This window comes from Ochotona curzoniae, unplaced genomic scaffold (genome assembly GCF_017591425.1).
Source record: "Ochotona curzoniae isolate NIBS_2020 unplaced genomic scaffold, NIBS_Ocur_1.0 contig_908, whole genome shotgun sequence".
NCBI classification, from domain to species: domain Eukaryota; kingdom Metazoa; phylum Chordata; class Mammalia; order Lagomorpha; family Ochotonidae; genus Ochotona; species Ochotona curzoniae.
Genome location: NW_024466607.1, coordinates 11,946,500 through 11,959,443, shown reverse-complemented (window position 1 = coordinate 11,959,443; position 12,944 = coordinate 11,946,500). Strand labels below are relative to the sequence as shown.

At 57.0% G+C, this 12,944-nt stretch overlaps 1 protein-coding gene and 1 long non-coding RNA gene across 5 annotated transcripts in view; both read right to left on the bottom strand.

The window, feature by feature from the left end:
• Positions 1–7,043: 7,043 nt before the first annotated feature.
• LOC121165620 lies at positions 7,044–7,744 on the bottom strand. The gene is made up of 2 exons (XR_005885302.1): positions 7,532–7,744; positions 7,044–7,492 (listed from the first exon to the last, which is right to left on the bottom strand). It is a non-coding gene; the product is annotated as an uncharacterized LOC121165620 (long non-coding RNA).
• A 612-nt stretch (positions 7,745–8,356) lies between these two features.
• Positions 8,357–12,944, bottom strand: part of VIPR1 (vasoactive intestinal peptide receptor 1) — a 28,817-nt gene continuing 24,229 nt past the window's right edge. For 3 of the 4 annotated variants that reach the window (XM_040994302.1, XM_040994299.1, XM_040994303.1), the window contains 6 exons: positions 12,591–12,651; positions 12,275–12,341; positions 11,871–11,962; positions 9,502–9,631; positions 9,221–9,262; positions 8,411–8,602 (listed from right to left, as the gene is read on the bottom strand). In XM_040994302.1, coding sequence (XP_040850236.1) covers positions 8,411–8,602; positions 9,221–9,262; positions 9,502–9,631; positions 11,871–11,962; positions 12,275–12,341; positions 12,591–12,651 — 584 coding nt within the window. Of the gene's footprint in view, positions 8,603–9,220; positions 9,263–9,501; positions 9,632–11,870; positions 11,963–12,274; positions 12,342–12,590; positions 12,652–12,944 lie in introns of all 4 variants that reach the window. The other variant, XM_040994301.1, reaches the window with a different exon arrangement.

Sequence of the window (12,944 nt, the reverse complement as noted above, 5' to 3'; positions counted from 1 at the left end):
AGAGGCTCCCAGGGCTACCCCCTGGGTGAGGAGAGCAGGAACTGGGTAGCTGAACAGGGTGTCCTCCCAGGAGTCATGGAGACTGAACAAAGAGATGGCAATGAGGAACGGACTCAGTGGGCAAGGCGGGCAAAGTGGCTGATGGGAGCCGGCGCTGGCCCTGGGGGACTCCCTCCTCCAGGGATTCAGGCCATCTGGCCTGTGGTTTCCTGGCCGAGTTGTGTTCCCACGGGGTGCCGATCAACTCAAGGGCTCTCAAGGAGGACAGAGAACACAGCTGCAGGGGCAGAGGGTCCCTAAGACCAGTCCTTTGCTTCTCCCTAGAAATAGCCTGTGGAGGCCCACCGAGCTGGCGGGTGATCAGGACCGTTGTGGCTCTGGGGGCTCATCCGAGGCACGCTTTCTCAGATCCCAGGGACCCGAGCAGCGGCCAGGAGCAAGGAACGCAGGGCCAGCCTGGGACTGAACTTTCTCACGGAGCTGTCCAACCAGGGTGGGGATGGTGGGGATGGAAGGGGCAGCATGCTGGGCGGCAGGCTGGCTCTCCTGGAGGTGTGTGCAGGAGCGGGCGAGGTGTGTCGCCTGGGCCCTTGGAACATGCTGTCCTGGCCCGCAGACCTCGTCCGGCCCCAGCATCGGCACTACACGCTCAGACATTGGCCTATCTCCGAGTGCCTCCTGTTGTATCCATCCCGTGGGGCGAGCCAGACGCCAGTAGCAGGAAACAGCCTGTGCCAGGTCCCATCTGAAGAGTAAATATTAGTCTTCTCAAGAGCTGCCTGTTCCCTGTCACTTGGCACCGGGGACATTGAGCCCGGGCAGGGAGTGAAGGGGGGTTGAAATCTTTTGATCCCTGCACCCACCTGGAGTCCGGGGCTTGGGTCCGTGCTGCAGTGGAAAGCATAATTAACTGGCCTCAGTGTGGCCAGGTGGGCAATTCCACAAAGGCTTGGCAAGCAGCTGGCCCCCGACCCTGGCACCAAGGCCCAAGCCCTAAAGCACCCAGGGCCCCCTCAGCCCTGCCCAGGCTGCTTGTCATGTTTTTGACTTTGTTGTCAGGGTCTCTGGCACCCAGTTCTGATGGGTGCGTTCAGCATCCTTTGCTTGTCTGGCCTGCTCCCACTCCACGGCAGGTGCTCAGGACACCCTGGGATCCAGTTCCTCCATTTTCTGCTTTTCTCCTTCCGCTATTGCTCTCACTCATTTTCTGTCTCCACCATGAGGTGCCCACCGTGTGTCCTGAATGCTCGGTGACTCTTTGCTGACTGGATGTGGTGACAGCATCAAGCGGATCATTTTTGTCTTCTCCTCTGTGAATTTATCAGAGGTGGGGTGCCTTCTCTGGCCGAGGAATGGAGGATGAAGGAGAAAAAGGAGAGGCCCTGTAGGCCTTGAGGGGTGCAAAGGAGAAGGGGTCCCAGACTCATTCTGTGGGATACAATCTTGCTGGAAAAAAATTGAAACTGTGAATATAAGTTCCTTAGGTGGCTCTCTGAGTAAAAACAATTGAACTATTGGTGGCGAGCTTGAAGGTGCCAGCAGGAACCCTGCCTGTAACCCGCCATCCTATTTCCTAGCACTGGTTCAAGCCCTGGCTGCACCACTTTCCATCCAGCTCCTTGCGAATGCCCTTGGGAAAGCAGTGGAAGATGACCCAAATGCTTGCCCCTCTGCCACCCACATGGGAGACCAGGATGAAATGATGGACTCCTGGCTTTGGCCTGGTCCACTCCTGATCATTACAGCCATGTAGGGACTGAACCAGAAGACGCAAAATCTCCTGCTCTCTTTGCCTTCCAAGTAAATACATGCATCTTTAAAAGGGCGCATGAGTAACAGCAAGCTGCTGTCCGCCCACCGAAGCTGAGGTGTTGAAGGGATCCTGAAATGCCTGTGTGTCCCTGTCGCAAGAGGAAGGTGGCTGCCTGGAATCTGCTGGGCCTACCCATGCTGCTGTGGTGCACAGTGAGACGAGCCTGTTGTGGAGGCCATAGTCAGGTCTCACAGCCAAGGCTGGAGGGAGGCATGGCTGAGCTCAGAGAGGTTTGAGGGGTCATAGTACATCTGGGGCTCATGAGAACAGGCAATGCATGCCCCTCCTGCAGGGAGTGTCCCTGAAGACCCTGGCACACAGGAGCACAGTGGGAGGCTTCCCTTCTCAGCCACCTCTGTCTGACCTCCTGGTCCACCCCTGCCACTTCCTTTAGCAGTAACCTGGCGGCTCCTGTCCACACTGGGCTGCACACACAGTAGCACTTTATTGCTCAGGCTTCCTCACACACCTGCTGTGGGATGCCCAGTGGGCACTCACGCAGGCCAAGTCTGGCCAGTGAGGGGTTGGTATGGACTTGTCTTGAGCATTTGGGGACAGGAGCCAGTGTTGAGTGCAGTTCTGTCCTGGAGCGATCCAGGTGAAAGTGACTCCCCAGGGTGTCAGCTGCAACCAGCTCAGTAACACTCCTTGACGCGGGTTTGCCGCAAGTCCCTGTTTCTTGACTGCTGCTTGTCTCTGCTTTCTGGGGATTCAGGCTACCAAATGCCACCTGGGCCCCTGTATTAGAAACCAATTCCGGGCACATGGCCTCCCCTCCAGCCTCTTCCACATCCTTCTCTATGGAAAGGAGGCTCCAGGATGCCTTTCCCAGAGTCCCTTGCTGTTAGGAATCTCATGCAGCTTGGGCTGTGCCAAAGGGAAGTGGCGCCTAGCAGGCTGGAAGGCAGAAGGGAGGGACAGGCCATTGTGGCTGCAAGATGGATGGTGGAACACTGTGTGCATGGTTTTCTGCAGCAAAAGAACACCACATTTTTCAAGTCTCTCCCACTTAATGCATGCGCCACTGGGTTGTTGGGGCTATCCTTTCCTGTGAAGGGGGGCAATCATGAGGAGCAGAGACTGCCCTACCTCCCATTCCTCCAAGCTGTCCTCACACTTCATTCCCTGCACTCAGTCCCTTTCTAGGCAAAACACCTAGATAGATTGTGTTTCTTTCTGCAGTGGACCAAGGCTGACTTGACTACTTCTCCCTCCACTACAGACCTGTACCACTGAAAGAGCTCACATTCATTCACAAGCCGAGAGCCAGGCTGCAGGTTACATGCTCAACAGCCACTCCCCTGCTTCCTCTACACATGAGCTTCCCTGGTTGAAGGCTGGCTTCTGCTGCATCTGGTTTGGGCGTAAAGCCCAACCCTGGCCTGATAAGAACGTGCAGAAGGAGGGCTTGGGTTAGGAGATTGTCCCTGATGAAGGGAGACACACGGGAGAAATGATCCTCCCTGTCTGTGCACGGGGTCTTTGAAGATGTGACGCTGGGGCAGCAATGCCGACAGCTGTCTCGTGGCTGTGAGGATGAAAGCCCACCTAGAGAGAGGATACACCTGGGCCCGTGACAGCATCATTGAGCCTCACAAGGAACTGCGCCCACTTGTGGCAGGTACTGCCTGCCAGTCCTCTCTCTCTCTGAAGCTTTCTTCTTGCTGATGACCTGGAACTGGGGCTGCCAAGATCTCTGGGAGCTGGATCCTTGTCCTGGATGTGAAATTGAAAGAGGGAGACAAGAAGCTCAGTCTTGGAGTCTGATGCCACTTGATGCGCTCTTTTAAAAAAGTCAAAATGAATGCAACATTGCAGGATGAACAAAACATCGAGGTTTTTAATCAAGGCAGGATCAGCATCACTTGGCTCCCCTGTCCCACCATGATCTCATCTGTGATCATAACGAGAGAGGGAAAGGAAGGGGTTCGGGGCTTTGCGAGTTAGATGATGTTACCAGTGATCCCACACAAGTCCTTTGCCTTATCTGGACTGAAGTGGCTGTATCAGTCCTGCACTGGCCCTGTGGCTTTTTGCCCTGTGGCCTCCTGACCTGCCCTCCACAGCCCCGTGGCCCGCCGAGGTTAACAGCCCTCTTCCTGCGAGGTTGCGTCTCCAGGGCCATCGACTCCTAGCTATTAATATCTCGACCATCCCTGGCCCGATCAGGGTGTTTAATGACTGCCAGCTGTGGCTTCAGTCCCCTCCCGCGGGAGAGATAAGAGCAGTTCCTGTTCCCACATGAGGGGAGGTGGGAGGAGGCCCTGGGTGAGCAGTGGGAATGCAGGGCCGGAGTCTGTTGTTCACCCCACCCCCTCCCGACACACCAGTGGGGGTGTCTGAGGATACGTACTCTCCTACCCCGCTCCCCCACAGGGGGGCTGTCCTGGTCTCCCCACACCCTGCTTGGGCCTTGTCACGTTAGGTCCTGACGTTCACAACCTTGGGATTTCCCTCCTGTCCCACAGATCTTATATTCAGTCTGTCCCGTACCAGCTTGTCGCCTCCCCAGCCCATCCCTTCCTTCTCTGTCACCTGACACTGTCACCTCCCCCAACCCACAGCCACCCCCTCACTGGGAAGCTGTCCCCTATGCACATTTCTTGGGCACCCTGGAATGGCAAGAATTGGCCATGGGGTGTCCCCTGCCAGGAGGACATTTTGTGCTGGGATGGTGGGGGTCTAGAGGGGGGCTGCTCATCTTTGTCTTCCCAGGAACTAATACTTGAGTTAACTGGCCAACCGGAGGCTGAGCTCCACCTGGGGTGGCACCTGGGCCTGAGACAGGCTTTGTGTGCAACAGAGGCTGGAGGTCTGGAACTGTGGGGACAGTTGCTGGGTCTCCTTAATCCCAGGCTGACTTGGGGTCCAGTCCTGTCTCCTCTCCTCCTTGTCACTTGTTCTCAGACATTCGGGGCCTTAAGAGCCAATCTTCGTGAGGTCTTGGAAGCATCCACCAGGTGGCGATAGAGATGAACTGACCAGGGCTGACAGGTGCCCGGCGGAACAGAAGAGGGACTGGAAAGGGAGGGGTCTGGGAAAAACCCTGCTATGGCCGCCCCCAGTCTGGGACACCCAGCTCCGTCGTCTGCTGTCTGAGACTGTGGCTCAGCGCCTCCTTGTTCCTGAACACCTATTGTTAAGGTTTCCACCCAGCACCTCTCAGGGCAGGACCTCCCTGAGGTCATCTGTTTGCGTCCACTTCCTGGGTCTCTCTTGGCCTCATTCACTGCCCACATTCCAGGCTGGTAACGCTGCTCCCTTTTCCAGGCGCTCTGAAGCCAAGACACATGGTAGGCGTGCATGTGTGTGTTCTGTCTAGAGTGGGTGGGCCAGGTGCTGCTCTGGCAGCTGCTGGGGTCCCATGGCTGGAAGGCTGGTAGCTGCCCTTTTATCGCCTTGTTTCTACAGACCTGTCGACCCCTCCCATGTCTGTGTCCACTTCCTCTTCCCCTCTTCTGCTGGCTGGAGCTCCTCTCTCAAAAAGGAGTCCATCCAGTTCCCTGACATTGTTCTCTGCACAGCCTACCTCCGCTCTGTTTATTTCTCAATCTGCTCCCCCCGCCTTCCGGGGCTGCCTGGGAATCCCTTGGGGCCCTGGAGGGCAGAGGGGGGTGGCACAGGGCTCCGGGCAGACACTTCCTGCTTAGCCGACCACACACCTTAGCTGGGAGCCGAGTTCAGCTCCCTCTCACCTTCCTGCGTTGTACAGGTGATGTCAGCCAGAGGGGCCGGAATCTCTGAAAGAGTCGGGAGTGCAAGGCCTCGGCTGGGGCTTTGGGGCCTGATGGAGGAGTGTGGGGCTCGGGCCAGGACTCTGGGGCCAGTTCAAAGGGGCACCAAGTGGGCAGGAGGAAGAGGGAACCCATTGGGAATGTGTGACTAGAGCATGGGCATGTGGCCTGTGCACACCCTCTCCTCCGCTCTGCCCTGGAGAGGCAGAGGCTGTCCCGCTCAGCTTGCCACCTCCAGCACCTCCTGCAGTGACCACTGCTTGACTAGGCAGGCGAGGGGCAGAGCATGCCCTCTGCAGCAGGCCTGCGCTGGCCTGAGGTGAGGGCCAGGAGCACGCCCTCCTTCTGATCATGCGGGTCGGAGCATGGAATGTGACTTTCCAAAGTATGCTAGCCCTCTCAGCCTTGGCTAGATTGCACCTGACTTGGCCATGGCAGGTGCCAGGTTGGCGCTGTCATTTGCTGATGGGTCCTGGGGTAGCAGTGAGTGGGACAAGACATTGAAGAAAACTTGCAGGCAGAGCTGGACCTGGCCAGCCTATTCGGACCCCTCTGCACCAGCTGGGCACCCCTTGTTTGAGTAGGCTGGAGGTAGGACCCACGGAAGTGAATGACTCTTGGAGATACCTCTTGCTGGCTGGCATGACCCAATGCACGGTACTGCCTCTCTGGCCAAATCTTTCTATCAACTGGACTGTCTGCTCACTCATTCGTGTTCATGACGTCTGTGTTGACCTCTACCTACTTCCTGTCTGCTGAACCCTAGAAATGGGGACGTAGCCGCCATCTCACATCTCCTTGTCTGCGGAAATGACTGCAGCTTCACAGCAAAGCCTTTCTGGCACCCTGGGGCTGCTGCTCTGTGCTGTCCTGTATTGATCCAATGACCTGAATGAGCTCATCATGGCTGGATTTAGGAGGCTAGGGGACCCAGTGGAGATGTGGTCTGACTTGATCAAGGAGAGGATACCACTCAGAAAGGTAAGAGGTGGGGATTGGCACATTGGCTAAGCCTCTCTGCCTATGGCACTGGCATCCCATAGAAGTACCAGTTTGTGTCCAGGCTGCTCCACTTCCCATCCAGCTCTCTGCTTATGGCCTAGGAAAGCAGTAAAGGATGGCCCAAAAGCCTTGGTCCCTGCACCCATGTGGGAGACCCGGAAGCAGCTCCTGGCTTCAGATTGGCTCAGTTCTGCTCATTGCTGCATTTAGAGAGTGAACCAGTGGATGGAAGATCTTTGTCTCTCTGTAACTCTGCCTTTCAAATTGAAAAACTAAATGAACTATATGTTCAAGAAGATGGGATTTGAAGGTCCTCAGAATGTGTGCTCCTCAGTGGAAGGAAGAATGGGAATTTCTGTCTAACATCAGAGTGGTCTTGGCCGTGTTTCGGGCCACCTCTCCTTGGAGTGGGGTTGGAGGAGATGGCTGCGAGTGGGGAATGGCCCCCATTTCCGGTCACATGAGGGCATCAACCACCAGAGCAAACAAATCAGTCCAAGCCAACGTTTATTGTTGCACAAGCCTGCTGTAGTCCTGAGAGCATCTGCTGGCCAGAATGTGGGCGTGGGCATGGGTAGGAAGCTGCGTGGGCACAGGGGTGCTGAGCGGGCGGTGGATGATGTCATGGCCACCAGGCTCTTGTCCAGGCTGGGCCACACACTCCAGGGAGGGTGGGATGGGGGAAGGGATTCAAGACAGAACAGCCATGACAATGACATTGGTGATACAAACGCCCAAGATGACCTAGCTGACCAGGGTACAGAAAAACCAGCAGTTACAAGTCAGGGTTTCCTCTTCCCATCAGCCAGATCAAGTTCAAATCCTATCTGTGCAACAGGCTGGGATACCTGCTCTCTGGGAGACGGTTTCCATAATGTCTGCTTTGCTGAGCTGCTGTGAGGATTAGGGGGCCCGTGGGGCGCCTGAGTCCAGGAGCACGGACCTGTTGGCCTAGTTGTATATGTGCTGCCGAAGCGAGCACCTGTTGGCCTAGTTGTAAAAGCTGGCCATTACACAGGTGGGCCGTCAGGAGCACAGCTCTTGACTTTGCTATGCTCTCTCAGCCCGTAGGGGCTGTTCCCTGCTACAACGAAACCCATCGGACAGATGAGGCCGCTGAGGACCGCAGAGCCCGCAGCGTTAGTCTAAAGGCCTCACAGGGGCCGGTCTCTTCACTTCCCAGATGGCCTGGGCTCCTCAAGTCCTGGGCTGTGCTATATGGACGCTGTATCCACAACAGGGCAGCGGGGACTACAAACACAGCTGACCTCCGCGAACCCAAACTGTGGGTCGCAACCTAATCTGCCCGAGGTAGAGAAACCGAGTGGCCTACAGTAGTGGAGGAGGAAGAAGACGCCGGGGGAGGGGAAGCAACTACATCTGCGAGCTGCCTGCATGGTAACATTGAACTCAAGGAAACTTGTAGTGGGGTTTCAGGCACTGTCGGATTGTTGGGGGAGGTGGTGGTTGACCTTTCCTGGCAGGTCTCCACTGCCTTTAGATCACCCAAAAGTCTTTGGAAGATGGGAGGTTGCTTTTCTTCCATTGGTCAGAGGAGATACTAGGGGGCGGAGCCAGGAGTATGCAAATTCCTTGCGGGTGTTTAGTGGGTTCCACCCTTCCTTCTGACTTCAGACGAGATCGGGTGTGTTCAGGGTGGTATGGCCGTAGACTCCTTCTGACTTCAAGCAGCGCCTCCCCCTACGAGTACTGTGCAAAGGCTTTGGGCAGGCGCAAAGGGCTGCATTCCTCCGGAGTGTCCAGACCTAGGGGTCTGGGCTGAGCCTGGCTGCATTGAGGCAGGCCAGAGTGCGCAGGAGAAGGCAAGAAGAGCCTCGTGAGGCCTCTCAGTGTCTGCGAGTCAGACCAAGGAGACCTCGGCCTGGAAGCTGGAGGCGCGGCGTGCGCTGGGGCTGACGCGGGTCAGCATGGAGACCTGCGTGCTGCTCGTGGCGCCGTTGCTGCCGACTGATGGGTGCTGGTATTTGGGATGCCAACCCAGAACGCCCTGCAGGTGCCAGCGCCGCCACTTCCGCCGCAGCTCGGCCTGCACCTAGAAGAGAGGGTGGTCAGACCTGCCAGGGCGGATTGGGCCGCGTGGCAGTCAGTCTCATCCTCAGTCTAAATCAAGGGACCTAACTGCTGTGTTGAGTAATGCAGAAGGAGGACCAGCATGGGGTCAGGTTCTGGGGTTGGTGGAACTGGTGGCGGCAGGCAGCATCTGGGGTGCGAGTTGGGGATGGATAGGGCGTGGTGCCTGGGGATTGCAGCAGCAGAATCTTCCCATCGCCACGCACAGCTCACCTGAGCGCATCCCGGTGGGTTTTTGTGCTTTCCGACCCAGGCTCTGCAGCTGTTCCGCCTTCACTCCCCACTCCTGTCCCCTCCCAATCTTTCTGCACACTCTTTCTGCTTAACCCCATGTTTCTCAAAACCTGACGTGCAGCAGGATCTCCCTTCTTTACAATGTGGAAATGTAAATTTCAAGTGGGATGGCCCCAGAGAGGTGCACTGATTGATGAGGTTCAGGTCGGGGGGGCTGGGAGGGATGCTGGTGCTAGTCCCAGCGCCTCACTGGACGGAGCAAGATCGACCCTGCTCGTCCTCGCTCTGTACATTCCCCACCTGTGTCCCTGTAGTCCCTAGCCCACCTGCCCGGGGAGGGGCTTACCTCACCATTGAGGAAGCAGTAGAGGACGGCCACGACAAAGCCCTGGGGACCCAGGAGAAACAGAGAGGTGAGGCAGACAGTCCCCAGCAGCCCTCAGCTCCATCCCACCCCTACCCCAGACCCTGTGTTCTCCTGGTGAAGGAACTGGCTAGATGCAAAGTAGGTTCATAGTCAATATTTATCACAGGGAAGTGACCGGAGCCCGGGGGCCAGTGGCCAGGGCTCCGGGTGAATCTCTCAGCACACAGAGAAGAAAGCAGTCGTAGGGCAACGGCTCCTACCTGGAAAGATCCCACCACCAGCTCAAAGACCAGTTTGACTTCAGCCTTGAAATTGTCAGGGAAGAAGGCGAACATGATGTAGTGCACTCCGAACAGCGGGATCAGCAGCAGCGTGGACTTGGCCAGCCTCCTGCAGGCAGGGGCAGGCTGTGAGTACCCACACACTCAGCAGGCTGGGGGCACAGATAAAGGGGACCATGACTGGCACTGTGAGCAAGGGCTGTCGGCTCCCCTAAATCTTCTCTTGTTTCCTCTCCTCGGCAGCCTGGCCCTCCCAGACTGTATGGAAGCCTGAAAAACTGTTCTCCACCCTTATTGTTCTGGGGGAGAGAGTAGAAGCAGGAGACCAGTGAGGAGGAGGGAGGACCATGGGGGTTCAGCTCCTGGGGTGATATTCACAGGCAGTGACAGATTCTGACTTCCCCTCTCCTCGCCTCAGTTTTCCCAATCTGTACAATGGGCTAAATGTATGCCCAACAGGGTCAACTTTCCAAACGCAGGAAGCCCATACACTTAGATGTGCTTCAGGTGCTAAAAAGGGTGGCAATCTGATGACCAACAGGTTCCATTCTGAGAATGACGACTTCTGGGAGGCAAGTCTTCCTAAGTGGGACTCCTCGGGTGACTGTTGGGTGCCTACGCTTATGCCTGGTCACCAGGGATGCCCTAGGCCTCCTCAGGGTAGCCCTGTGCTCTGGACTTGGCTGTCTGTCCACTGCTTTCTCTGAGCTCGCACCACCATCTCCCCACTTCCCAGGCCAGGGCCCTGTGTGCTTGGCAGGGTCTGCATCCACACCAGGGGCTTGATCTTTTCTGAAGGACAGAGCTGGTCCTGGGTCCAGCCTCCCAGGCACATGACCTCCTAGCTGGCTACCTAGGCAGCATGAGCCCTCGGATCCCTGGCTGGGAGGGGATTGGTGGTGGTGGTAGGAGTCTTTGCCCTCATTTTTCCTGCCTTGCCAGTCAGTCCAGGAAGACCTAACCCAGGGTGCAGTGGGGGCAGGGGGCCCACAGCAAGTTGGGGGCAGAGGAGCTGGCCCTGCCTGCCAACCCCTTCCTGGAGCCTGAGTACGGCCCACCCTGCTCTCTGCAAATCTACCCACACACCAAGGCTGACAGATGGAGGCCTTCTTTAAACTGAAGGCTTACGGGGAGGTGGAGAGTGGGAGCTGACAGCCCCTCCCTGGGGAGCTCCATCTCCCAAGTCTCGCCACCCCTCTGCCTGCTCACAGCTGCTCCCTCTCCCTCTCACCCACACGGACCTGAACCTGGCCGTGACCAGCTCTCTTTGGCTCAGGTTCAAGTTCTTCTGAGCTGTTCTATCTCAGGCAAAATCAGGCCCCGCAAGTAGAGGAGAACAGGACGGTGTGGGGTTCTCTGTGTTGTCTCCAAGTTCCTGCAGCCCCCTTGAGTGCTCCCCTACCCCCATGGGGCCTTGCATTCCCCGAACAGGAAGGGAAGCTCCGCCTCCACACCCAGGCAGGCAGGAGAGAAAGCTGTCACCCCAGGAATATGAATCTTAGTCTCATTAGGGAGAATCACACGATTCCGGAATAGAATCCTAAATCCGGTAGCTCGTGACATTCTAGCCAGGAATCGCACAGACCTCCCAAAGAGAAGCTAGGCCAAGAGCATTCTAGAATCCTAAGCCTTGAAAGGCCACTCTGGGATGTCCTAGGATTGTGTATGCATGGTACTGCGTCTTGGTCTCCTGTTTCTGTCTGCAGGGGTGCAGACCCCAACTCGCTTACCCGCAGCCCGCCTTTCCACCTTTCTATAGCTCTGAGGCCTTTTGAGTATTGATAACTCCCCCAGAAGCTCTGCCTCTTTCTGGTTCTCCCAAACCATTGCAGGCTGATGGACCCTGCATCCCCTTTCCCCTGCCCATGTGCATCCAAGCTCTGGAAATGGGCTTTGGACAGGGGCCTTGGGGCTGAAATGAGACAGTGCAAGGAAACTCCTTGGCACATGCCAGGCACATGAACCACAGGTGGCCTCATGACTGGGGACGCTGGGTCTCTTGGGCAGATGGGGGACCCCTGGGGCTATGCACTGAGTGTATCCCTTTCCTGTGCCAGCACATACCAGGGACTATACACCAGTAACTGTCTCCCCGAGCTCCCAGATGTGCATCTGGGAAGGATGCTATGTGAGTGAGGGTGGGAGCAGGCTGCATGAAGTTCCCTCAGGCAGCTTGGAGGGGACAGGGAGTACTAACAGGCTGAGCCAGGCCACAGACAGGCATGTAGGCAAGGACAAAGGGCTTTTCGGAACTCTGGAGGTTTGGGCTTAGCTGTAGGGCTGACTTTAAGGGATGCAAATGAAACGAGGCGTTTGGGGGGCGGGCAGGGCGCTGGGCCCACACTCACGAGTACGGGCTGCTGTCGCTCTTGCCGATATCTGGGGGCCGCAGCTTCTGAACCAGGATGCGGATGATGCAGATAAACAAGACGAAGTTCACCTAGTGGGTGGGGGCCCGAGGTCGAGCAGTCACAGAGGGGAGGCTGGGCGCACCATCTCCGGGGCCATCTTCTTCCCTGGGGTCCTGCTGCCCTTCCGTCTTACTCTGCCCAGCACGTCTCGCAGGATCCCTGCCTCATGCCCCCGGGGATCAGGCCTCCCCATCTGCGAACTGAGGGCAAGAACTGGCAGGATAGGGATGAGCCAGTGTCAGGCTCCAGCCCAGACACTGACTGCATGTGTGGCCTGAGGCGTTGTCAACCCACTTTGGGCCTCAGTTTCCCCATCTCAAAGAGGCGGGAGAAGTCCTTACCAGGATGGAGGCGAGGATGGGCCCTTTAATGATCCACCACAAAGGGGAGTTGATGGTGTCCCAGCACCTGAGTGGGGTATGGTGGGAGGATGAGAGAGGGTGTCCCTCAGGCAGGTCAGAATCTTCCCAGCTGTCCCCTACTCTCTGCCTCCTGAGCTCTTCCTCCTGTGCTCTGTTGCCTCACAGCCTTCCCCCTCTGGACCAAGTGCAGTGCTCTATCAGTTGCCCAGCCCAGGCAGAACATTCTCTCTGCACCCCAGGGGTCTGGCCCAGTGGATGGTTGTAAGTGGGGTGGTGGGGGATGGTGACAGCTCACCCATAATCCTCAAACTGGATCCTGATGACAGTCCACACCATGGTAAACGTGCTGGGCACTCCTGTCCGGACCGAAGGAGAGAGGAAAGGAAAGGGCATGGGAAACGGGTGCAGGGCATGAGGGAGAGATTTAGGAGCAAAAATCAGGCAGCAGGAGGGCAGGGTGGGTTTCTGTGATTGCCACCCATGGTTGCACAGGTTGCTGATTTAGCAAAGACTCTCCCCCAAGATGGAAGAGCTGCAGGCCCAGGATGCTGTGTCCACCTGGAGGGACAGTCTTCCTCTAATTGTGACAGATATGCCTTATGGATTAGCAATGGCCCCATGGGCTTCAAGGGCTGAAGGAGAGATGGCA